Here is a 25,022-nt window from a genome sequence, read left to right on the forward strand (position 1 = left end):
ATCTTGGGGCATTCGAGAGAGCAGGTGTCAAAAATTGTGCTCCCACCCTACAATAAACCACTTAACTTTCTTGGGTACCTTTAGCTGAATTAAATCAGTGCAAGTACCACGGGGAATCTACTGTTGGCATATTGAAACGATGACAACTGCGTATTGAAATCACTGTCATCTTCATTAGTGAGTGGTGAAAAATGTCTAAACAGTTCAAGAAAGAAGGGATTTCTGACAGTGCTTTCCAACATCCGTTGTCTCAGTGGTGTGAGCGCTCATCTACAATGAGAAGTTATTTCTGAAATGAGTAGGATGTGATAGCTCTTCTATTTACAACCCCCACTTCGTACTGAAGCACTGAGTTATCTTACCATCTTACAAGAAACGAATCTGCCATTTTACTTCATTTTAAAAATAATTCCAAAATCTGTGGCAGTTCTGTTAAAGCAGTATTGCTGTAATAAACAGGATTCATACTGTTTACATTCTGGCATAAATGCTGAGACAACTAGTGCGAAACACAGACCTGGGAGTTAATAAAGTAACAGATGTCCGTTGTGTTCATGTGGAAATAATTATATATTGCGTTTTTAATGGAATAAAATCAACGTATTGTTTTTGATTAATACAGTAGGCTTTCTGGTCATACAGGGATTAGCATCATGTGTGGTATAAACCTGAAAGTTAGTTTATCATGTGTTGTGTGGTGTGGTGGGGATCAGTTTCAGAGATGCCTCAAGAATACACACTAAACAGAATCCTTTTGACATTGACTGTAGTACTAGATAGATTAATTGTATGGCCAGATGGACTTGAAATTACCTTGGGTATACAAAGGAAAAATCTAGATAAATGATAATTCATTTAATAGCCTGTGGTTTGTGTTTATGGAAAACAGAATTCCTCAGGACCTTCTAAAGGAAAATAAGAGTGTGCCAAATGTAATTTCAGTGTTGAGTGTTCATGGATGGTAAAATTATACTTAACAGAAGTTTGTAATTATTGCAGGTAATAGCTCTAGCAGATGCAGCAGAAGAAAATCAAGCCAACATGTTCCAGGCATTCACAAAGTTGAAAAGTGCCACCCATCTTGTGATTATGCTGATCGGCCTATGGCAGAAACTCAACGCTGATCAAGTTGCTATTATGGAAGCTACATTTTTGCCATTAGCAGAAGATACACAAGAGCTGGTAAGAATCTGAGAATCTGTAAGAATTACATGAAAAATGCTAATTTAAGAAATTTCTCTGTGTTCTTTGTTGTTTTGGGATGGTTTTTTTTTTTTTTTTTTTTTTTTGAAGTAGGATTCTGATGCAAACTACATAATTAAACAGAAGTTGAAAATTTGGACAAGTAGTAGAATAGTTCATGAAAAAATAACAGTTAATTCCTACTTAACAAATCCTTTCTATTAAGACAGCTAGGACTGTCTCCCATAACAACTCTGGCTTGCGTTAGCACTAACAATTAGATGGAAGCTAACAGAATAGTTCTAATTTTTTGAAGACACTAATACAAATGCTATGTGCTATATTTACATGCCTGTGTACTTGCACACACACATTCATAGAATCATAGAATTTTTAGCATTGGAAGAGACTTTTTAAGGTCATCTAATCCAACTACTCTGCAACAAACCAGTGATCCCACAGCTAGATTAGATTGCTCAGAGCCTGGTCCAGCCTGGCCTTGAATATCTCCTGGGATGAGGCATCCAGCACATCTCTAGGCAGCCTCAGCACCCTCACTGTAAAAGACTTTTTCCTTATATCCAACCTAAATCTCCTCTGTAAGTTTGAAAACATTTCCTCTTGTCCTGTCATCACAGACCATGCTAAAGAGTCTATCCTCTTCTTTTCTGTAAGCTCCACTTTAGGTACTGATTCCAGTATAATAACTATAATGAATAAGCATGTACACGCAGTCATGATGTATTCAGTCTTGTAATTAATCATTGGCCATAGTTTGTCTTTAGTGTTATTCTGCTGGTTCATGTAATGAACAAACTTTATCCAAAGAAAATACTATGCCTTGATAACTTGCTTATTCTTCTTACCATAGATTGTCTGACATCACGCAGATACTTTGCAAATTCTCCTCTGATTTAATAAGTGTGAGATTATGTAAAAAATCTGGAAATTTTTCTGTATTTAATAAAAATACTCTTCTTTGATATAAGGTCTCCAGCTAAACGATATTACTTCGACAAACGAAGTAAGGAATATTCAAAGCTTTTAACAGCTACAGATTAATATTCAGTGAGTTTCAAATCCAGCCATCCACTGGATTCTAGGATAAAGTACTTAAACAATACTTATTAGAAGATAAACAAGCTCTATTAGCACACCTCTTAACACAGTTTCTTTTAGGTACCCAAAATTTGAAGTATACTGCATAACTGTTTTTCACAGACAAAATAACTATAAGAAAAAATAAAAATTCTCTTAGTACACTCTAATTTTAATTATATTGCTCTGCACAGAACTTTTGCAATATACGGTGAATTCAGACTTCAGTACATACCCAGAATACTTAGAATGGTTTGTGGCTATTTTAGAAAGTTTGTGCTGTGTTCCAAGTGGACTACAAGTGGTCTACAATTTCAGCTGGGGAAAAAAAATAAAGTATGTTTTGGCATTTTACATGATATTGACCCATAGGAGGCAAAACAAAACAGTTTTAATGAGATTTGCTTTGGATTTGAAAACTATGCTGCACAACAGAGATGTATGCACTCACATGAATGGGATTGAAAGATGGTTCACACGAGTCTCATAAAAGCCCAAACGACCACTTTTTGCTTGACTCACTTTTATTTTGCCATCAAAGATCACATTGAGTCTGACACATTTTGGTAAATCGTGGGGAAATCTTTTGCATATCTATAATATAAGATACCAGCTTAATATGCATCTCAATGTCATTTTAATATGGTAGTTCACAAGAACCCGTGTTAAAGCTGTAAGACCCCACGTAAATACTGTAAAGGTGTTCATCCCTCAGAGCAGCCAGGATGAAAAATGTAAACCTGCAGTAACTGGAGGTGGAAATTGAAATGGAACCTTTACAAAGTATTGAAATACGTGCCATATTGAAGTTGTTATGGAACCGCAGAACTCTGAATGTAATTTAAGGAGAAGTTAAGTTAGGCACGGGAGGGAAGGGGGGAAATCTTATGACATAAAAAATGGTTTTTATGGACAGAAGCTCCTAGCTGGCGTTCCTGTTTCCTTGCAAGCAGTTGAGTGGAACTGTAATGAAAGAAAGTACTCTAAAGGATTTTATTTACTCAAACAATTCTGCACAATGGCTTGTTGTATTTTTATTTGGAGGAATGTTTTAGAAGATAGTTTGGGTGCAGCGTAGCTTTCCAGAGTATTTTCTGCTCTGTGAACATTAAATTATGAAAGTGTTTTTTTAAATAAAAGGGAAATGTTTAGAATATACTGTTACTGTAAAAAGAAATGCTTCTCTGACCATAACATTAACATTATTCTCATACATACCATTCCATTTAGAACAGATCGCATCTTGTTTTCTTGACCTTGCAGTCACTCCAGCCTGATATTTAGCAAATAGAAAAGAGATGTTTTGAGTTCCCATTGTCAACAGTTTTTTGTATAAGTTGTCTGTTTCTACAAAGGCTTAAGAAAATGCTTGTCTATAAAGATAAAGCCACAGTAATACTACAAGTTTTCAAAATGAGGTACTACAAAATGAAGTCGGGCTTTTCCTTTGTATTTTAATGATGTGATCTTTAGGCTTCTGAAAATACCTCTGATTTTTCCATTCTGTTGTGTTTTCTTACAATTTAATGCATATTCTAGGAACAACTGATTTTAGGCATGATATATTTTATTTCCTGGAATAAATTTCTAATTAACACTTGAATAGCATTTCTTAAATTAAGCTGATTAAAAGGATAGCTCTTGTTCAGTACTGGAAATTTGTGGGCATCCACTGTTTTTAGTGATTCTTTCATGAATATCACAGAGTATGGGAAGCAAAACATCAGAAATTGCATGAGATCTCTCAGATCTCTGCTTTTGTCCAGTGAGTTAAATAAGGAGCTTATTCTGTCAAGGAACTTGGGTGTAGATTTGTTCCAATGTACTTTTATTTTTTATTTTTTAACTATTGCAGTAGCCAACATTCAGAATATAGAAGTATATACTGCCAGCATTTCTGATCATAGTGTTGCAGTTCTGTGCAAGCTGTACTTAAAAAAGTATGCCTGTTTAGAATCTGTGTTGGCTTCATTAGCTGTTGAAATATCTGACAGAATATGGCAGAGTTGTTTTGGTAACAGGAGAGCCCATGATCAATGTAATCATATTGATGGTTCGTCAGAGATTTTATTATGCATATAAAGCTGTTCTGTAATATGCAGGAATTAACTTAAAACAGGCAGTGACAGCAATTTGAATTACTAAAAAATCTGAAAATAGCAAGGAACATTTTAAGGGTTGTTTTTCAGTCATTTTTACTAAGCTGAGTCATCTGAATGAAAAGAGATGCTTGAAAAATGCTGAGTTTGTGATAGATTGATAGTATGTTAACAACAGAAAATCCTTTTGGGAAGACAGAGAATTTATCCAAGCTAATTTAAGAGGGTTTAAGGGTTCACATCATACATGATAGCTTTGATAGAATGATTGCATGGTGTTTGGACTGACTGAATACTCAGTTGTCTGATCATTAAGCTATTAATACTTTCTTTTTGCTTAACATACTACAAGTGGAATACATTTCTGTTGATATTAATGTTACAATTTTAGGATTGATGGAGTGCCCTCAACAGTATAGCCATCAGTGATAACTTCCCTCAAGAATAAATGTCTTCATAGTTCTCTTGATGTTAGATATGCTAGAAATGCTTTTCATTTCTCAGAATCATCCCTTTGTAGTACCATTCATTATACTATAGCTAATAAAGCTATAAATTGGCTTTGAGGAAGCACACTTTAATCCACTTTTATTTACATTTGATATCATAGCAACCAAGTAAATGTCTGTATTCTATCTTAACTTCTTATTAAGTTGTAATTTGGAAGGAAAAAATAAATGCCTGTAAGTTAAATGCATCTACTTATGTGACTCTGTGATCTAGTTTAATAAACTGAAGTTAAGGACTATAAATTTACTTGTATAGTGTTGATTGATAAAGTAGAAAAATAAATGTTAGGCAATGATGAAAAAGATAAAACATGAACAGAAAATCACAAAGTGCCTTGAAGGAGTCATAGGAGTCAGTATCAAAATCATCTGTGCTTTCTTTAAGAAGATGTTCTGAATGTAAACCACCAGAAAAGGATCAGTAATTTGGAAAAGCTGGGTAGTCTGCTAGGCTTTATGCATGATAGCAAATGGATTTTATTGTAGACTTCTTGAATAACAGAAAATTTCAGTTTGGAGAAAGAGTCCTTTACTGACTGAGAATTCTCAAGATTAAAGATAAGGTTAATTCCATAATTCCAGGAGGTTTGATTCTGTCAAGACTAACAGTATCCAACTTATTATTTTCTTTTTTTTCCATAAATGTTTATAACTGCTGGGACTTTGAGCCAATAATTACATCTTTGAGAAGAATAATTTTCCTGAACCCTAATCCTTAGAATTTCTAATAAATTGTCACTTCTCAATAATTCTGTAATTAGAGTATAGACCAAGATAGGTCTTAATCATGGTAACATACATCTGCAATCGATTTTTATGCATCTTATTTTCTATACTTTTTCTGTCTGTTCTAATTACTTTTGAAATGCAAAGCTCCAACTATGAAACAGACAAATACTTTAAAATAGGCTGGGATATTTTAAATTATGTTGCTTGCCATGAGCTAGTACAAATTGTCATTTGATACTTTGTAAATGCACAAAAAAAACCCAAACTCAACCAAACAAACCAAAATAAAAAACAGCAACAACAAAACCACGAAGTGATGGGCAGTGACAAGTAGTAATTTGGAAGTACATTTCCATGTAATTGTATCAAGATCCCTTGTTTGCCTTGAAGAGACACGTTTATAGCAGATACCCTTTTTCCTCCCATTCTTCTGTCCAGAAACAGAATGAATGATACAGCAGGAAATACGTCGTTTTTGTGCGAGAAGCATGTGGTATTTTTTTCCTTGCTTTCCAGCTGGTAATAATAATTAACATTAAACTCTGCCCATCTATCACTTAAAAAAACAAACAAACAAAGAACAAAATTAATGGACAAGTGTTTTCCTTTTGAAAGCAAAGCCGTTCAATGGTATCAGTCAAAAAGACATCTAAGCATCCAAGTCTATTAAAGGTTGGGAAAAAATGCTAGTGGGTTTTAAATGCATAATTGACAAAATAAATTGAAGGAACATAAAGATTTTTCTTGCTAAACATAATTTTCATAAAAAGAAAGTCATCCTCTATCTGAAGCATAGTTTTGGCTTAGGACAGCATAAGTGAGGGGAAGATGGTGTTGTAGGAAAGAGATTTCACACTCTTCCTTGGCAGGGAAGGTCCTGTATGAGGAATAGAGGTTTAAAAGGTACTTGTGGTGCCTGAAGCCTGTCAATGTCTTTGCACATGTGACCAACTAGAGAACAAGAGAAATAAAAGCATGGCTCATATTCCAACCTTCTTCGTTTTTGTGTTTTCAGATAGGAGTTGAGCAGAATGCTGAGAAGAGCAGTCTGCTTCACTACTGTTAAAGAGATAGGGCTGCAGGAGGAACAAATAGACTAAGGGTTGTAAAGCCAGTGAGGTAGTGCAAATTGATGGGTAACCATTTTTACTTCGCTTTTATTTGTGGTCCCTTAAAAGCGGGGTTTCAAACTGATTGATTACCGGTGAGTTTTATGATGGTGAGAAACAAAAGATCAAATATTTGTGGTAAATAATTTGGGAGAAGGAGAGAAGTTGAGTATTGATATCATCTCACCACTTCTTTATGCACTATCTTAGTTCCTCTGATTTTTGGCGAGTCGTTCTCTTCCTGCAGTTAATTTTGCTCAGTGAGAAAAATGTGTTTTGGCAAACATAGCAACTCATTTTCCATTGCAGGCAACGTATGCCACTGAATAATGATTTTCATTTGTAGCTGAATTACAGCAGTGAATTATATGGGTAGAATAGGAAAGTGTAAATATTTTTTGGCCTTGGAAAGAAAGTCTTAGTGTGACCAGTTGAATCTTCTTGTCAATCAATTGGTAAAAAAAAAAAAATGCATTTTGATTCATCCAACCTGAAAGGACTCTCAAAAGAAGGCAAGTCCAATTGTGTTTTCAAAATCTTACTTTGCCAACTTCCAGATTTTGCAAGAATGGGACATAAATGCTTGATTTTTGAAATCTGTTTTTAAAGGATTTGCTTCTGCTAAGTGCGCTGTTAAAAAAAAAAAATCTTAATGGCATAAAATTTATTTAAAGAATTGTGGAGAAACAGGTTATGATATGCATTATGAATTATAAATAAAAAGTAAATAAATCTATAATTTTATGAATAAAAATATAATTTTATAAGTAAAATTATAAAATTTTAAAGACAGAAAGAATCATAGCATTCATGTCTTGTTTAATTGTATTCCCTTGTATCAAGCTCAGAATAAACATTAAGGCTTGGTGTAAACCTTACATTAGAGAGAATCTGGCTTATCTATTATATAAACAGTTGGTTTTGAGAATTAATTTTACCTAACTTGAGCTATCAGCTTCTTTTTTCTGCCAGTATTAGATTGATAATGAAGTTAATCTTCAGTGGGCTATCTCTGTTACAAGCAGAAGCCTACTCAGCTATCTTGCTGTAAATTAGTTAGGGCAGAAGTGTGTTCTGCTGTGATTATTTTGCCTCCAGAATGCATATTCTCTCCTTTAAGACTAACTAGGATATCATACAAAATACTGCAGTTGTTCCAAGAGATGTACCCTTTGTGTGGGAGATAAGTTTTTGTTATCAGACATTTCTATGTAATATTGTGATAGGGAGCTCTAAACTCTCTTTATTCACTAAGTGTTATCTGTCTGCCTCAAGTACAAAGAGATGCTAAAATATTTCACTGTAGTAGTAACCACTGAATATGTGTTACATACCAGGAGTTCAGGTCAGTTGTCATCTAACTGCTTAATGACAAGAGTGATGCATTACTGTGATTATAGCAGTGCTGCTCTCCAGAAGGACTTACAACTAGATATATATGATCAGTAACTCTTTCTTTCAGGTTCTTTTAAAGAAGCTGATTGTCGTGGGAGAATTTGGTAAACTCGATAAACTAACTGAAAGATCTGCAGACTCTTGCTATGGAATAAAAAGTGTTGTACTACTTTTTAAAAAATATAGCAATTTTATGTTACTGTCTGAATTTAAACAAAAAAAAAGAAAAGGAAAAAAGTCAGCAGTGCATCATAGCATTTTCTTGAATAATAATAGAAATATATATTAGAATATTATATATATAGTATATATATATACTATAATAGAAAATAAAATGGGGGTGTTCCAATAATTCTATGAAAATCTAGATTTTTATTTAACATACGAGTTAATTGTGTTCAGCTGAATTCGTTTCCCTCAGAGATCAGTCACAACAGTCGCAAATGTTTCCAGGAGGAAATAGCAAGACCTAATCATCAAACCATCCACAAGGATATCGCGGATGTAAAAATGAAACGTTCTGAGATGCAGGTGTGTTGACACTTAGCAATAACAAAGCAATAACAGAACAAGAATAACAAAGCCCAATTTGTCTTTCCATTATCAAAAATTATTTTGCTAAACCCCACTGAACTCGTAGACTTCACTTACAGCAGACTCACTGCTGGGTGTATATCATTCTTCAGGAATGACTTCTGTTGTATTTGTGCATCTGCAAAACCCAAGCAACACCTTGGTTTAGCTAGCTAACTAGTGAAAAGTTTTTAAGGAAAGGAAAGATGAAGTGTTAGATGATTTCAGTTAAAAAACAAAACAGCATGCTCCTGAAATGGGCTACAAAGAAGACAGCCAGTCCATTCATTCAGGATGCACTCAGGAGTTTATTTCCTCAGTTCCCAGAAGAGGATCAATGGTTGTGAGGAGTCAAGTTCCAAAAGAGAAGATTGAGATAACAACAACAACAACAAAAAACCCCAATAACCAAAAAACCACCACCAACAACAAAACAAAACAAACCCTCAAAAATTCAGGATTAAGGGATACTACACTACAAATGTACTTAAGCATGTAATGGTTTTGGAATGCATTTAAACTTGAGCCAGTTGTCTGGGTTTTCATCAGTACATCAGAATTCTACCAGTCTGCAGGATTTTACAATTTTCCCACTTTTTAGTTATTCCAGTGGTGCCTTTTTTTGTTGCTATAATGAGTGTTTTTTTCTTTCTTTGTGTATTTATTTTACTAATTGACATTTTTAATGCACAATGTTGAAGAAAGCTAATTATGAGAATAATTATTTAACCAGGTTATGTGCATCTTAAAGAATTCATTGTCTCATGAAACTGTGTGTTCAAACTTAAAACATTAATAGTTCAGTAACATGCAAATGTTGCATGCTGTTTTCGTGGGTGTTCAAGAAACAAATAGACACATTAGAACTGTAGGATATGCTTAAGGAATGTGAGAGAGGATGACTGATAGCATAGCAATTTCTTAGCTCATGGTTTGCATCAAAGAGTACCAGTTCAGTGGCCTTGGATTAGTGGTTTGCCAAATTTGTATGGGTAACAATAAGATAACTTTTAAAATCACTGTGAAATTAAAGTGTTGAGAGACATGACCAGTGTGTTTCTTGTGATTATAGAACTGTTGTGTTAGGTATAGAAGCTTGTTTTCTTGATTCAGGTAAGCATGAATGCTATGGCGTTCTTTCAGTAAGCTGAGTTTCCAAGTATTGTAGCACTTCTGAGAGCTGATGAAATCATGATTGTGACTAAAATCAAGAAATAAGCCAGGCAAGTTCCTGAGTTAACAGCTCAAGAATTCCCATCATTTGACTTGCAATAGTTTTGCATGTTTTTGCAGTATGTTTTAAATTGCATTTGCATTCTTTCAATACTGTATTGGCTATCGTTGTAGGATAAATATGTAGGCAGTCTGAAAATGACTGTTGCCTTAGGAATAATAACATAAATAGCTATAAAGGCTTTCAAGGTAAAATCAGGCTTTTTGAGATAGACTCCTCAAAATACAGACTTCAATGTCTGTTTGGCTCATGAGCTCAATTTAGGAGGAGTCTTGTTCAAGTTTGCCTGTTGTGCCATTAGAATGATTTATTTACACTGAAGTCAGCCAGTATTAACTTCTAGCTTTCTCAGTTTTCATGGTCTCTGAGTTCTGTTAATTCCATAAAGCAGTTGTTCTCAAACTAATCTCCCAACAGACACTTTTCTCCTCCTTTCCAAGTTGCTATCCCCATCCTTTCCCTGGAATGTCCTCAGCCCTACAATTTTACTGAGCTCTTCTGCTCTTTCTTCTTACATCCCCATCTTTGCTGTTCATAGCACACTATGTTTCCCCACCCAGATATCCTGTCCAGGTTATTTCAAGATTGGAGAAGCTTTTTCCTGCATAGTAGTATGATTTGCCTTGATCTATTCTTCCTACAGTTATGCTGCAGCTTCCTGTCTAATACATTTTCTGTGGAGGGTTTTAGGTGAATATGACTTGAAATTATACTTACGAAGAGATTTGGCAGCAAGCACCACTGTAAACAGATTTTTAGGTAGGAGAAACAGCTATGAAAATGACTGTATCCATTTTAGAAAAAAACCCTGTCATAGCAGGTTTGCATTATAAGCAAGCATTCTTTGAGAAGTTGCTACTCTTCTGCATTACCTTGTGTAAGGAAGTGTCTGTTGTTAGAGTTTTGGGTAAAACATCTTTCTTGAAGGTCTTTAACTGGAGTAAAAGGCACAGCAAAGATTCCAATAACTTTGTCTTATCTATGTATTTGATGTAATAAGCAGACTTTCAAGACACAACATTCCACTGTCAATCACACGAGAAATGATCTTTGATTTTGAAAAATTCCCCCATGAAAAGTCTTGCGGCATTTCGATAATTTTTCTTTCTTTTGCAGTCTAAATCATTAAGTCATTAACTTTATTACTTATCAAACCTAATCACCAAGTCATATAATCATGTATGTAGACTATGGCATTTACACAGCCAGTGTATGTTGCTTATTGTTTTGCTTTCATACGAGGAAGAAGTTTCCATCAGTCTGACTTTGAGCTGAAAACAGTAAACTACACTGACTTATTTTATACTCTTCCTGTACTAAGCTTCACAAAATGAACTAAGGTTTCCACTTAAAGGAACCCCTCGTTCATTTTTTACAGCTAGAAAAGTACTTGAAGAATAGTAGCTTGGTAAAACCAAATTAACTGAATAATTACTACATTAAAATAAAGGAAAAGTCATCGGAATCATTTATATTGGGGTTAATTATGAACCTGAATGATTTTTGGGGGGAGAGGGGTTGTGTAATGATGCAATGTGACAAACTAGTTATTTTCCAACTTAATGGCGTAAAACTTTACCTGTTCAGTTTTTCTGCTTTGGTCTTTAAGCAAGTAGAGCATGTAGAGTGTTTAGAGTCTTTGTAGGATTTAAGCTTTGGTGCACTATGGAAATTTATTTATGCCAATTTCAGAATAGAGAAGGAAATGAAAAGTTGTATCATATAAAGTCTAAGAACTTGTTTTTGACACCCCATAAGGCTCCTTTCTGTCTTATGGTGGCACCTTATTTTTTGCTCATAATGTATGTTCTCGTTCAGGTCTGAAAACAAATCTGTGTATTATTCACATTTTTTACAGGTTTTCATTACTGGGAAAAACCCAACTTACAAGGACTTTTTGCATAAAAATCTTCCTGTACCTATACAATCCCAGTGTAATGATGATGATTAACTTTACAGAACAGGGATTTAACAAAATGTACTTATTGGGTTGTTTCCACAACTAGTTGTTTCTACAGCTAATTGCTTTAAACTCATCCAGGTAAAACTCGTTCTCATTTCAGAAGGTGTGATAATCTAAAGAAAGGGTGGGTTTATCCACTCTTAAGATGTTTAAGATGGGTCCTGTAGACTTTAGTTGCAACTCTTTGATTTCTCTGCCAAGTGTCTTACACTTTTTAGTCAAATTAATTTGTATCTGGAGATATTATTGGCTAGATAAGGCTTAACTTGGCTGCTTAGATGTGTGTTCACTGCTCACAGTATCAGTGGTTCAGATGTCAAAACCTCCAGAGTGTATCAGAAAAGATTTTTAATACTGATGTCTGATGTTTCACAATGTGAAGAAAAGTAGGCGACAAACTGAGAATTTACCTTAGCATTGCTTAAAATTTGGTTAAAGTTTGTGAAGTTCTGTTTCAAAGAAATGATTTGATTTATTCATAGTATATGAGGTAAAATTTATGTGTAAAGCATCTACATTTTGTTTTGTTTCAGAGTGATCTGGTAGAATGTACAATATTAAACCCATTCAAGTTTCTCACATATTTGCTGTATATTGTCTCACACTTGTGAGGACAAACATGGAGCAGAACTGCTTCATCTGCCAGAAATTCTTATGTGGTGATTACAGCAGGAACAATTAGATTCTTTTTTTTTTTTTTTCCAAGTGAAATCACTATATTGACATTAGAAAATTCACTGTCTCTTTTATTTTTTTTAAACTTGGGCATATGTTTTAAATGGCAACTGACTGCTGTGAACTTCAGCTGAATAGGGTTTTGACTGGACTTCTAAGAAGTGCAACCTAGCTTAATCAGTACTTCATAGAGTCCCAGAATGGTTTGGGTTTGGAAGGGAGCTTAAAGATCATCTAATTCCAACCCCACTGCTTTGGGCAGGGTTGCCTCTCACTACATCAGACTTTTAGGGGCCCCATTCAAACTGGCCTTGCAGATGCTCCATGTCTGGAGCATCTTCCCTTTTTTCTTCCCTTTTTTTCTTCCCTTTTTTTCTTCCCTTTTTTTCTTCCCTTTTTTTCTTCCCTTTTTTTCTTCCCGTTTTTCTTCCCGTTTTTCTTCCCGTTTTTCTTCCCGTTTTTCTTCCCGTTTTTCTTCCCGTTTTTCTTCCCGTTTTTCTTCCCGTTTTTCTTCCCGTTTTTCTTCCCGTTTTTCTTCCCGTTTTTCTTCCCGTTTTTCTTCCCTTTTTTCTTCCCTTTTTTCTTCTCCCCCTTCCCTTTTTTCTTCTCCCCCTTCCCTTTTTTCTTCTCCCCCTTCCCTTTTTTCTTCTCCCCCTTCCCTTTTTTCTTCTCCCCCTTCCCTTTTTTCTTCTCCCCCTTCCCTTTTTTCTTCTCCCCCTTCCCTTTTTTCTTCTCCCCCTTCCCTTTTTTCTTCTCCCCCTTCCCTTTTTTCTTCTCCCCCTTCCCTTTTTTCTTCTCCCCCTTCCCTTTTTTCTTCTCCCCCTTCCCTTTTTTCTTCTCCCCCTTCCCTTTTTTCTTCTCCCTCTTCCCTTTTATGCTGAACAAGCCCAGCTCTCTCAGCCTGTGTTTGTATGAGAGCCCTCTGATAGTAGAACCATAGAATCACAGAATGGTTTGAGTTGGAAGGGACTTTTAAGATAATCTAGTTCCCATCCCTCTGCTGTAGGGAGGGACACCTACTAGACTAGGTTGCTCAGAGCCCCATCCAGCCTGTCCTTGAATGCTTCCAGGGAGGAATAGGCATCCACAACCTTGCAGGACAACCTGTTCCAGTGTATCACCACCCTCACGATAAAGAATTTCTTCCTAATATCTATTCTAAATCTACCTTCTTCCAGTTTAAAACTATTTTCTCTTGTCCTGTTGCTACTTGCCCTTATAAAAAATCCCTCCCCATCTTTCCTGTAGGCCCCCTTCAGATACTGGTGGACTGCTAGGAGGTCCCTCTGGAGCCTTCTCTAAGCTGAAGAGCCCCAACTCTCTCAGCCTGTCCTCATAGGGAAGGTGCTTCAGCCCTCTGATCAAATTCGTAGCTCTTTTCTGGACCTGCTCCAGACCTGAATGCATTACTCCAGATGGATTCACATGCGCCCACTTTTCAATCCTGTCCGGGTTCCTTTGGTTGGCCTCCCTTCCTTCTGTTGTATCAACTGCACCACTCTGCTTGATGTCACCAATCCAGCTGTACTGGTCACTGATAAAGAGGTGTAAGAGCACTGGTAGTAGGACAAAGTTCTGGGGGACACCATTTCCTACAGGCCCCTATCTGGACATGGATATGTTGACCACAATGCACTGGCTGTGACCATCCAACTTTGTCTTTCATACAAGGAACTTGCAGTGATGTATTAATGATGCTATCGATGGAGAATCTTAAAAATTAAGAAAATTATGCTTTTAGGCAAGTATACCGTATAAATCTGTTAAGCAACCATAAATACAGGAGTAAAACTATCAAATCTGACTACAGTTATGTTCTATCTCATGCTTCTCCACATGTGTGTGTCTCGTTCTTCTTAAGAACAATGTTGTAATGCTTTGAAAATCCTGACTCTATGTATGGCTAGTTAACCTGTATGTTGACCACTTCAACTCTTGGGAAGTAGAGTCAGTCAAGTGGAAGGCTACAGTGCTGTGCCTTTCCTTGTGTATCATGTCCGTGGATTTTTAGTGTCTACAGCCAGACAATTTATCTACAGCATGAAATCTTGCATACAGTCTAGTCTAGATTTTAAAATAACAGTAGGTTAATTATTTACCCTGCAGGGAACGTTATTTTAGAGGTTTCTTCGTGTTCAAATGGTAGCACCTTTAAATCTTCCTAAGGTACCCCTGTGTGCTCTGAATTAAAGCTTATATCAGAGTGAGATTGAATGCATACTTACTGTCATACTCAGCTACTCTGTGATACCTGAGAAACCTATATACAAAGAACATACATACCAATGAAGTTGTAGTATCACAAATCTGCAAGGGCTGCTCCAAACGTAATGCCTCCTATTCTATTATGTTGGCCCACAATGTCAGAGGTGGATGCTGGTGGTATGGCAGTAGGGGTTGACCCTTCCAGTATTCCACTACCTACTGTTGCTGTGTGATGATGGTGGTGATTGTGTTGAAGAATAGTGTTCTGTAGCTGAGAATTGGCTCTTCGAGCAGCGTTATTGTGCTCTTTGTTTGTTCCATGGAAATAAATAGGAGACATTGCTTCTGGACCGACGTATGCACATTTGGTCTTCAGATTCATTTCTACAAAGGAAAACAATAGTGTGTATATGCAAAATATCAAGCTAATCCTTTTTCAGTTAAAAAGTTAAAATATTGAATTAAGTAGTTCTCGTATCTGTTTCAGATGACACAAAAATCAATGTGACGAATTTACATGATTTAAGATCCCTTTCTGAGAATACTGTTCAGTTCTATTGTGGCAGTTACAGCAATGTTTGCTGGTCATAGGAAGATGAATTAGTAGTGCTATACTTCTACTGAAGCTGTTCCTTCAGACCTCAAATGCACAGAATGTTAAGCAAAAGCCACTAGTGAACATTAAAACTCTGGCTATGGAATCACTCTTCAGTGTGTTACAGACTAGACCACCTGTACTTTCAAACATCTTTTTTCCTTTTTAACACATAAGTGTTGAAGTTTTCTTGTTGCTTCAGTTCTGTCTGCTTTTGCACCAAGAATTCTGTCATGCAGTCTTACTTGAAGCCATTAATTCTTAGTTCAACAAAAAGTTTGTCGATATTTTTTCCATGTAGATATCACTCTTGTGTATTCACTTACTAATCATAAAGGCTGCTTTGAAATTGAATGGACTTAATAAGCCAAACAGTCTTTAAATTGGAGGAGATGGTTTTATTGTCTGCTGAAAAAACAGTTTTACGTGGAAATTACATACAAGAATGAGGGATGGAAAATGTTAATGCTACGGTACAAAGTGAAACATACCTGTGGGAGCCAGGGACAGAATACCAGCCACTTTTAATTTCCTGATTTCCATTAGTCTGTATTTCAATCTCCTTATTTAAATGTTCCTTCTACATGCTTTTTTTTTTTTTTGGTAATTTATTTGGAGAAATATTACTGGCCAGTTTCTAAGCAACTGTATGCTGACATTAGTTAACCGTGTCCTTCTTTCGCTTTTTGTGAAACTCAAGATTCTTGAGTTTATGTTGTCTTACTTTTCATGGTTTGTTGTATAATTAGGAGAACCTGGCTTGACTGCTTTTTGATGCTTTGTACATATTAAGTTTCATTGCCCAGTATGTGGGAATGTAGACAGCATTTACCAGCTCATTAAGCTCTTTAAATTGACTGATGAATGGATTGTTTCCTGTCACCACCACAGGTTGGTGGGTAGATTACACTCCAATGGACTCTGTCTAGAATATTTGAAAAATGTTAAGCTATCACAGCATTGACTGACTGGCATGATTATTCTAATTTGCATATTTTGGGGGTGAAAATTTTCTGATTAGACAACAGGTTAATGTTGTTACTGTTTTCAAGTCAGGAAAGGCAAATGTTAAAACAAACAGACAAAACAAAACAACACCCAAAAAACCCTCTAGTTGATCCAGTTCCTCTTCAAAACATTAACTTTTAATTACAAATATAGCACATTTTCAGGACTCTGTTAGTGAAGACTAGTGTGTGTTTTGGCCAGGGTGAAGTACATGTAACTTTTTAGTCTCATCAGTGCACTTGACAGCATCTAAGAATCTGTTCTTGACCTGTTCTTAGGAACCAACAAGTTCAGGAAGGATGGCTTTTGCTGCTTTGAGTCTGTGTTAGTATCTTCCCCTCCACAAAAACCATATGAATCTGAGAAAAGAAATTCACTGAACTTATTTAGCGGTGGACTCTCACAAGTGTTGGTTCCATTGTCTTCTAACAGACTAAAGATGTTATGCTCATGTAGTCACAGAATCTTGTTAAGGAGGCGATTTTGCTATTCAGCTGATTGTTTCTACTCAAGAATAATACAGCATGAGAAAGAACTGCACTAGGTGGCCTTCAGAGGTCCCTTCCAACTCTAAGGATTCTATGAACTAGAAGACTGTGGTTCAATTAACTGCAACTGGATACTAAAGCAGCTGGTTTTTTGTTCTACCTGAGTAATTACCACCAGAAGAGCTACCTTGGTGTTGATTTCTGTTAGTTTAGAAGGCAGATTCCGTTGGTTGGTTCCAGACTGTTGCCTCAAGTCTTGTTAAGTCTATAAAGATTCTTCTCAAAATAAGTTCTAACTAGTAAAGACTGTTGTAAGAGTTGATGCTAATGCTGTGACAAATGAATATTACTTTCCTATGCATGCACATATATGCAGCACATATACGAAACTTGCTTACGAGTAGCTGAATAATGAGAGAGATCATGAGAAATTATCATGAAATTAGCAGACTACAAAGTCTTATCTATTGGTGGCAACACCATGTAGGGTCTATAAGATTGTAATGAAAAACGAGTCAACTATGTGACTAATTTGACATTCCAAATTAATCACGAGTTCTCAATATTAAATATAGTTTAAGATTACAGAATGCATCAAGAAGAGATGATTCTATATAAATGAAATAATGTGTAAAATTATGAGACATTTAATAGCTTTGTAACAAATAATAAGACATTTGCCATCCAGAATTCTTACTCAGAGAAATGTCTTTGGTTTGTCTGTGTTACTGAAAGCCATACTAGAGAGCAGAAACTTGAAGCTAATTTTTGAAGGTGCTCCTTAAAGTGGGGCAGAAACTTAGATCTTCTTTTACTGGGTGTTGTCTGTGTGAGTAAATGCTTTATTTATTTTATACCAAATATAACACATCATCCATCTGATATGGAAAAAGCATTATGTTTGTATTTATATATTCTGTTCTGAATTCTAGATGTTGCATTCAGGAACTTCTGTTTATCCACTTTTTAATACAACTGCTGAATTTAACCATTATCTGTCTCAAACTGTCCATGTATTATTATTTAAATTTATTTATCTCTGTATAATATTAGAAATATTTTTTCCCCCCTTCTGGCTTGCTAGGGAATTTTTCACCTGTACAAGCTGATGGCTATGACTTCCGTGAATCTCCAAATTACGTTTTACATATCAGTAAATTTATTTGAAAATTCTTCAAATAAATTTCATTTATTTGAAAATTCTTAATCCTTTTTTTGTAACTTTGTGTTTAATACGCTCTGTCATATACATCACCTCATTTATTTTTATTTCCTGTTCCTGAATCCAGGGTTGGGAAGAAACTGTGGATTCTGCCATTTCTTTCTTGCTAAGAACTTGCTTGTCAAAGAGCTCTAAGGAACAAGCCCTGTCTCTCAGCAGCCAGTTAACCATGCCCAAAGACACTAGCAGACTTAAGAAGAATATCAGCCTATTCTGTGATAGATTGGCAAAAGGTGGTCGCCTTTCTTTAAGCACCGAAACAGCCACTCAACAAGCCACTGTTGTGCCAGGTAAGACATGAACTTCATGGTCATAATTTAGAACATGTATTTGTATATAAAAAATTAAAAATGATGAATATTTGATTATGTTTGGAGCTTAATTTTTGCTGGTTATGGAAGCAAAGCGCTGGTTGTGTTGCAAGCTAATAGAATGAGCTAGATAAAGCTTTGATTTAAGATTATATTATTATCCCAGTTTGACCACTTATAACTTCTTCCTAGAGCACATGCAAAGTTATGGAGCAAATGTACCCCATATGGTCGTTTTGATACTCTAAATACTTTATCAGATTTTGTCTTTTGAAACTTTTCAATTGAATGGACATGTGCATTTCTAACATATGTGATGGAAAAGTGAGGATTGAGAAATTCCATTTTCTTGATAAATCCTATTATTTTGATTGAGAATTGTAGTAGTGATGTGCTTATGTCAAAATACAAAATAGTCAATATAGCAGTGTGCAAGTTTAGGAGGTGGCAGTTGGGTAGATGATTTATGAAGTTAAGGATCAAACTAATCTTGATGTATATTTCTCAATTAGAAAAGGAATTTAGAGATTTCAGTATCGCACAATGTTAAAAATGAAAATCTTGGAGTTACATTTTTAAAAAAATGTTATTTGTGTCCTTTTTTTAAAAGCTATTACTTTTTAGTTAACACCAGGAGCAAAATTACGTTTGCTCTATTTTTTAGTATATTCTGAAACATAGCATCTTCTGTTAGGCTGCAAGACATTTTCTTCATGCCTCTTTTCTCTTAATAAACACCTCCTGACTAGTTTGCATGACATTGTTCCAGCTTCCAGCTCTGTGTTTAGCTAGGAAACTCATTCAGCTTCATAGTCTTTTGAAGTACATGATGTCACTATGTTCTTTGGCCTCGATGACCTCCGTCACCTACAATAGTGATTGTCCCATTCTACTCTGCCCTTGGGAGGCCCCATGTCAGGTACTGCATTTACTGCCTGGTGTCCCTAGAACACAAAAGATGGGAGCTGTTGGAGTGGGTCCAGAGGAAGACCAAGAGAAAGATCAGAGGGTTGGAGCACCTCTGCTATGAAGACAGCTTGAGGGAGTTGGGCTTGTTTAGTCTGGAGAAGGTCTCATTGCAACCTTCCAATATTTAAAGAGAGATCGTAAGTAAGATGGAGACCAACCTTTTATATGTGCAGACTAGGGGGGATGGTTTTAAACTAAAAGAGGGGAGATTTAGGTTAGATGTTAGGAGGAAATTTTTTACTCATAGCATGGAAAGACTCTTTAACAGGTTGCTTGAGGAAGCTGTGATTGCCTCATAGAGCCATTCAAGGCCAGGTTGGATGGGGCCCTGGACAGTCTAGTGGTGGCAGCCCTGCCTATGGCAGGGGGTTGGAACTAGATGATCTTTAAGATTCCTTCCAAACCAAGCAATTCTATATTACAAGTCAGTAACATGATCCTCTTAAAGTAAAACCGTGGCTTTGGGACGTAGTTATGTATCTTTAATGATTCCTCTTCTTTGTGAGGAAGGTTTGCTTGAAATGACTGAGAAACATGATTTAAGAAAAACTTAGATGAGTAGAATTCAGGGAAGAGCATAACAATTGTAATTAGTTGAAGGTTTGTTTTTTTTTCCTAATTATTTCTATTTAGGGGAATAGGAAAGGTTGAAGAGGGGCACAATAGCTTTCCAGTATGCAAATTGTTCTTATAAGCATTGTCAACTTCTTATAAGTTGATCAGAATGATTGGCTGAACGTGATCATAGGTAACTGCAAGACACATCAGACTGCATCATACACCGTGTTGCCTTTGGCAATAAATAGACATCTGAATGAGGGGAAGGGTGAGGGTCTTGGGGAATGGTGCCAACCCACATGTGAATCAAAGCCAAGGGATTCTGGAAGGAAGATGTTGTCGACCACCCAAGCTGTCGTGTATTGAGTTTAATGAGTGTGAGAATTCACAGAATAAGTCCTGCCTACCTGCTGCAAATTAATTCTATAGATTTTAGAGGTCTCTTATGATGCCCGTGTCTTTTTCAAGATTGTTTTTGAGAACCTTAATATATGTCAGCTGGGGGTGTTTTTGAGAGTTCTTTAAGTCTGTGTCTGATTGGAGCTCTGTTTGCAGTATTTGCCTTACCCATATTTTGTGAACCTCACAACTACTCTTCAGTTTGAATGTCATCCTCTTTATCCACCAGCAGTTTCTGCTGTATCAGTTCAGTACTTTATCCAAGATTTTTACTTTTAAGCTATGATATTATTTTTCTTCAAACAATCACTTTTCCTCTCCTTTAATTTATTTTGTTTTGCTTTTATTTATATTTTATTTTTTTTAATTATTTCATTTTCCTAAGTGGAGTTCAATCATTCTTTTTTTTTCTCTGTTTTGGTTTACTTAGGGGATCTTTGCATTGTGCTTTAGCAGGATTTACTTATTTAGATTAATACAATAGAAGCACTGGAGAAACTTGCTATTTCAAATTAAAATCAGTTACTGAGTACATCATCAATGAAATCTGTGGAGTGCTGGTTGTTTTCTCAGTTTGACTGACTCTTCAGAATTGAAATGATAAGGAAATGTACTAATATTTTGCATCTAGGAAATAGGATTTGCAAATAGTATTCTGTCAGTGTACTATTCAAGATTTATATGAAGATAGAGCTAGAAAATACACCAGCTGCCTGTCTAGTTCTCTCTTCTGTGCTGCAATGGAGTAAAAGCATCCAGAGTATCCTTGATAGAAGGTTTTTTTGAGCTCATAAAAACTTTGTACAAGTTTGGAAAATCTCCTTGATAGCCTGTGTGATTGTTTAATTGTCCTTGTAGGAAGGCTTTCATAGTATTTTAATTACACTGTCTTTTCTGCAGATCAAACTGTTTCTTGTGAATATTGAAGGTAGAAGTGACAATTAATGATGTCCTTTATAAGCCTGTTTTCAAAATGGGATACTCTTCCATCAGTCTATCTCTCTCTTAAAGTAATATATGCTGCTATACTCTGCTCCAGCTCTATTTCCAGACACTTTTCCTACATATTAATTGCCTAAACAACTGTTTCCCACCTGCTCTTATATTTATGATGCTAGTTTTCTCAGTGTGGTGGTATATACCTGACTTTGCATTTCATTTTCATAGTATTTTTTAGACTTATTTTCACAACATTTGTTTAACTTACCAAGTTGATTATAATTTTATTCTGCAAGGAGCTTGTAAATGACTTGGTGTTAATTGCTTTGTATAATCACAAATCTATCATTCAGGTTATGAATGGGTAAGTGCTAACTTTAAATACACTGCTTTGGGTTTGTTTTTTTAACATGTTATGTATACATATGCTCCCAGAATGTATTTAAAGTCATTTCTTGGAAGACAAAAGCTGCTCTTTTGTTTTTTTCTTTCTTTCTCTCTCTTTCTTTTTTTTTTTCCTGAAGTTGAAGTTTGTAAAAAAAAAAAAAAAAAAAAAAAAAAAAAAAAAGGTATTTTCAAAATCCTGTAGTATTGTATATGAGTGATTTGAAGCTATGTTCTTAACTGGAAAAGTGGAATACAGCAGCATGTGTAGTATTTCTTAAGGAACCCTCAGTTGATGTGCTACTACACATGAGGAGAATATCGGCTGAATATTGGTCAGTACTGATTGATGGAATTTGTAGTCCACTGAGGTCAGTGGAAACTTTGACATGATCCAAATTAGATCCAGCATTTTGCTCATAATTTTCATAGTGCTCTCCTTGCCTGTTTCCACTATTTCATGATTTCATGATGATAATATTTATGAAAGTGCCCTGGGATTTACCTCGATCACATTTGTATCTACCTGTGATCTCAGGAATTGAACCTTAATAGGATTGCCTATTTCTCATTGAAAGTCAGTTTGTTGAGGACTACTTTTCCTTAAATGTGCCCAGAGATCTTGCAGGCACACTTATAAATCACTCCATGTCAATCCATTTGTATCGGTTCATTGGAAAAAGCACTTGAACGTGAAATTGACATTAAGTCACTTTAAATTTGCAAAGAAAATTCGAACTCATCTTTTCTAGCTTCCTTAAAATCATGTAGGTTGGTAAATGTAGTGTCTTGGGAGGCTGATTCCCCCAGGAATTGGGTCATTTATTAAGAGTGAAAAATTAAAGTTGATGATATTGAAAGACTGAATTGTGTATTTTATGCAGAAAGATGGTGTGTTTCTTATATTTGTTGGTTAGAATTTTTTTTTTTTTGGTTGAAATGAATGTCTGAATGTGACTGTCACTAAAATATCACATTCATTACTCTTCATTCTCTAGAACACTCAGATGTCTCATGTGCAAACATATCTGATCTGAAAATCAATGTATGTTTGCATTGTAACATTTATGTATCTTTGCTTTTTTTTGGCCAAGATTTCTCTGTAAGAAGCAGCTGTATATTGCAGCAGTTCTACTAGGGTTTGCTTCTCTACCTGTCAAAGATCATTTGCTTGCACTGAAACTAAAACAGGCCAGCCATCGCTGTGTTAATTTTTTAAGCTTCCCTACTTTAATAAAGGCAAACAGAAACATTGGGTAAAGTGTGTACTTTCTATTTACTCTCTGTAGGTCTTCCTTCTAGTAAGGTTCCTTCTTACCAGTATGGCTCTTCTTTGTTCAGGCCCTAAATTTTCATAATTTTTTTAATTTATTTTTTAATTTTTTTTTTATTTCTCCACTCTGCACTACACTTCATTGCTTTCCTTCCTGTACTATAACTTTTGATGTCCATGCAACTATATACACAGTTCCTTCACTGTGATAGTCAGGGCAACTGTACTCCCTCAGGTGGCTTATGATAAATACCTCTGATGGTGTGAGGTAGCAATAAAGGGATAGGAAGACCATTTTCTTGGTTAACTGTCAGTCTCAGTGGCCCAAAGCAGTTAGTGTAGAGAAAACCCTGAGGTACTAACATGGGTCTGTTGGGCAATGAAATTATGGGAAGGTTTGACAAAGGTGTAAGAGACTAAATCTTTAAACAGCACGATTCTGTATCCAATTCTTGCAGTTGTGCACGGTTCAGCTCATAACATTCTGCTCTCCTAATTGCAGTGCAGGCAATCACATAAGATCACAGTAAAAACAACGTTGCCAAAACTCTTAACAGCCCATAGCATTGCTGTGTACTTCTACTGTATTGTGTCATGCCAGCTAATAATGAGACTTGATATGGCATAAAATGCAACGTGATACAGTGGTGCAAGTTTAGCGTGACTATTAGTTCTCTACTGTTAAAATGTTTTGGAAGGGATTTATCAGCTGTTTGTGAACACTTCTATCTTAATTCAAAAGGCTAGAAATAAGCAAATAGTAACACTGGACGTTTAAAACTAATTATTTGGGATCTATTTTTGAAAGTCAAGTATGTCCCTTGTTTCGTAAAGCTGATTTAATGAAAAGGAAGGGGAGTAGCAAGTCAGCAGGGAGAATTTTGGGACTACTTACAGCAAAGAGATTTTCTGGTTGCTCAAGAAAAGCTTAAGAACGGCTTGGTGGAGCCAGAAACATTATTTGGCTCTCTGATGTGGTATGTTACTCCTTGTAACTCATTTCCATTGTAACTTCACTCTTTAAAACTTTTATTTCCATTGTTTTAGTAGCTTTGATAATTTAATTCTATGAAATGGAAAATTGAACTTAAGTGGCACGCCCAAGGTCATGCCATGAGCCAGTAACATCTGTATTAGTAGAATTCAAGTGTAATGCCTTTCAGCTTTGTGCTCTAGCACCTACCTACGTTTGTTTTTAGGTGTTTTATTACTAAAAGACAAGTTACAGATGACTGGATATTCATAAGGCAGTTTACCTTGCAGTCTATACTTATATCTATCTGTACAACCTAGGAAATTGGATCATAGGCAGGGGAAGAGGATGAGGAAGAATGTGTGATGTGGTCCTCAATTTAGTCTAATTTAATCACGCTGGTTGACTGAGCTAATTGTTTTTTTCAAGTTGTTACAGAGGTGGCATAAGGAATGGTAAAACATTGAAATTATTTTTAAAGTTGATTTTTTCTTTTAGAGTGAAAAGAAGCAAAACAAGACGGAAGGATAGCAAAACAGATTTTTGTATGCAGGGTTGTGAAAAATTTTTATTATATTGTTGGGAAAATCTCCCTTCTTCAATTGATATTTCAGCTGGCTAAAACCACAGAATGAAGGAGTACAAAGATTAAGAAGGCTGAAGCAACAACATTAAAAAAAATAATAATAATAATTTAAAGAGGAAAATGTCATACATAATGAATAAAAAAGAAATCCCGCATGAGATTTGGGATTCATTCATTTGTTATACTATGAAATTTAGTTGGCAGTGCTGCGATTCCAGCTTGCCTCATCTAAGTACAGCTCGGATCAACACATTAGTGCCTTGGTGTGTACAGTCCTACTGCTGACTCTGTGCATTGAAATCCATTAAATTTTAATATGTCCTACTTAACCATAAGTGGTCACAAAAGATTCATAATATTGAGGTAAGCTTTTGGTGAAAAAAATTGTCAGTTGAAATGATTTTCCCTAGTGATCACATTTGTCATTGTACTTTATATTCTGTATTCTTTGTCCTTGAGAGACCATGTGCAGAATTAAACTTCTAAAATCTGCTCTGTAGTAGTGAAATGCTCAGAGATGCAGAAAAGCTGTTGCTAAAATAGGAA

The 25,022-nt window shown here is 35.6% G+C and overlaps 1 protein-coding gene across 12 annotated transcripts in view; it reads left to right on the top strand.

Annotated features, from left to right (window-relative positions):
- The window catches only part of BBS9 (Bardet-Biedl syndrome 9), a 279,729-nt gene that overhangs the window by 121,406 nt on the left and 133,301 nt on the right, over window positions 1–25,022 (top strand). For 11 of the 12 annotated variants that reach the window (XR_016467632.1, XR_016467633.1, XM_090142279.1 and 8 more), the window contains 2 exons: window positions 1,000–1,182; window positions 18,152–18,374. Coding sequence is in view for 9 of the 12 variants with exons in the window: in XM_090142279.1 (XP_089998405.1) it covers window positions 1,000–1,182; window positions 18,152–18,374 (406 nt within the window). In the remaining 3 variants the exon portion in view is untranslated. Of the gene's footprint in view, window positions 1–999; window positions 1,183–18,151; window positions 18,375–25,022 lie in introns of those variants that run through there. The other variant, XR_016467634.1, reaches the window with a different exon arrangement.

This window comes from Phasianus colchicus, chromosome 6 (assembly GCF_987193195.1).
Source record: "Phasianus colchicus chromosome 6, bPhaCol1.hap1.1, whole genome shotgun sequence".
NCBI lineage: Eukaryota > Metazoa > Chordata > Aves > Galliformes > Phasianidae > Phasianus > Phasianus colchicus.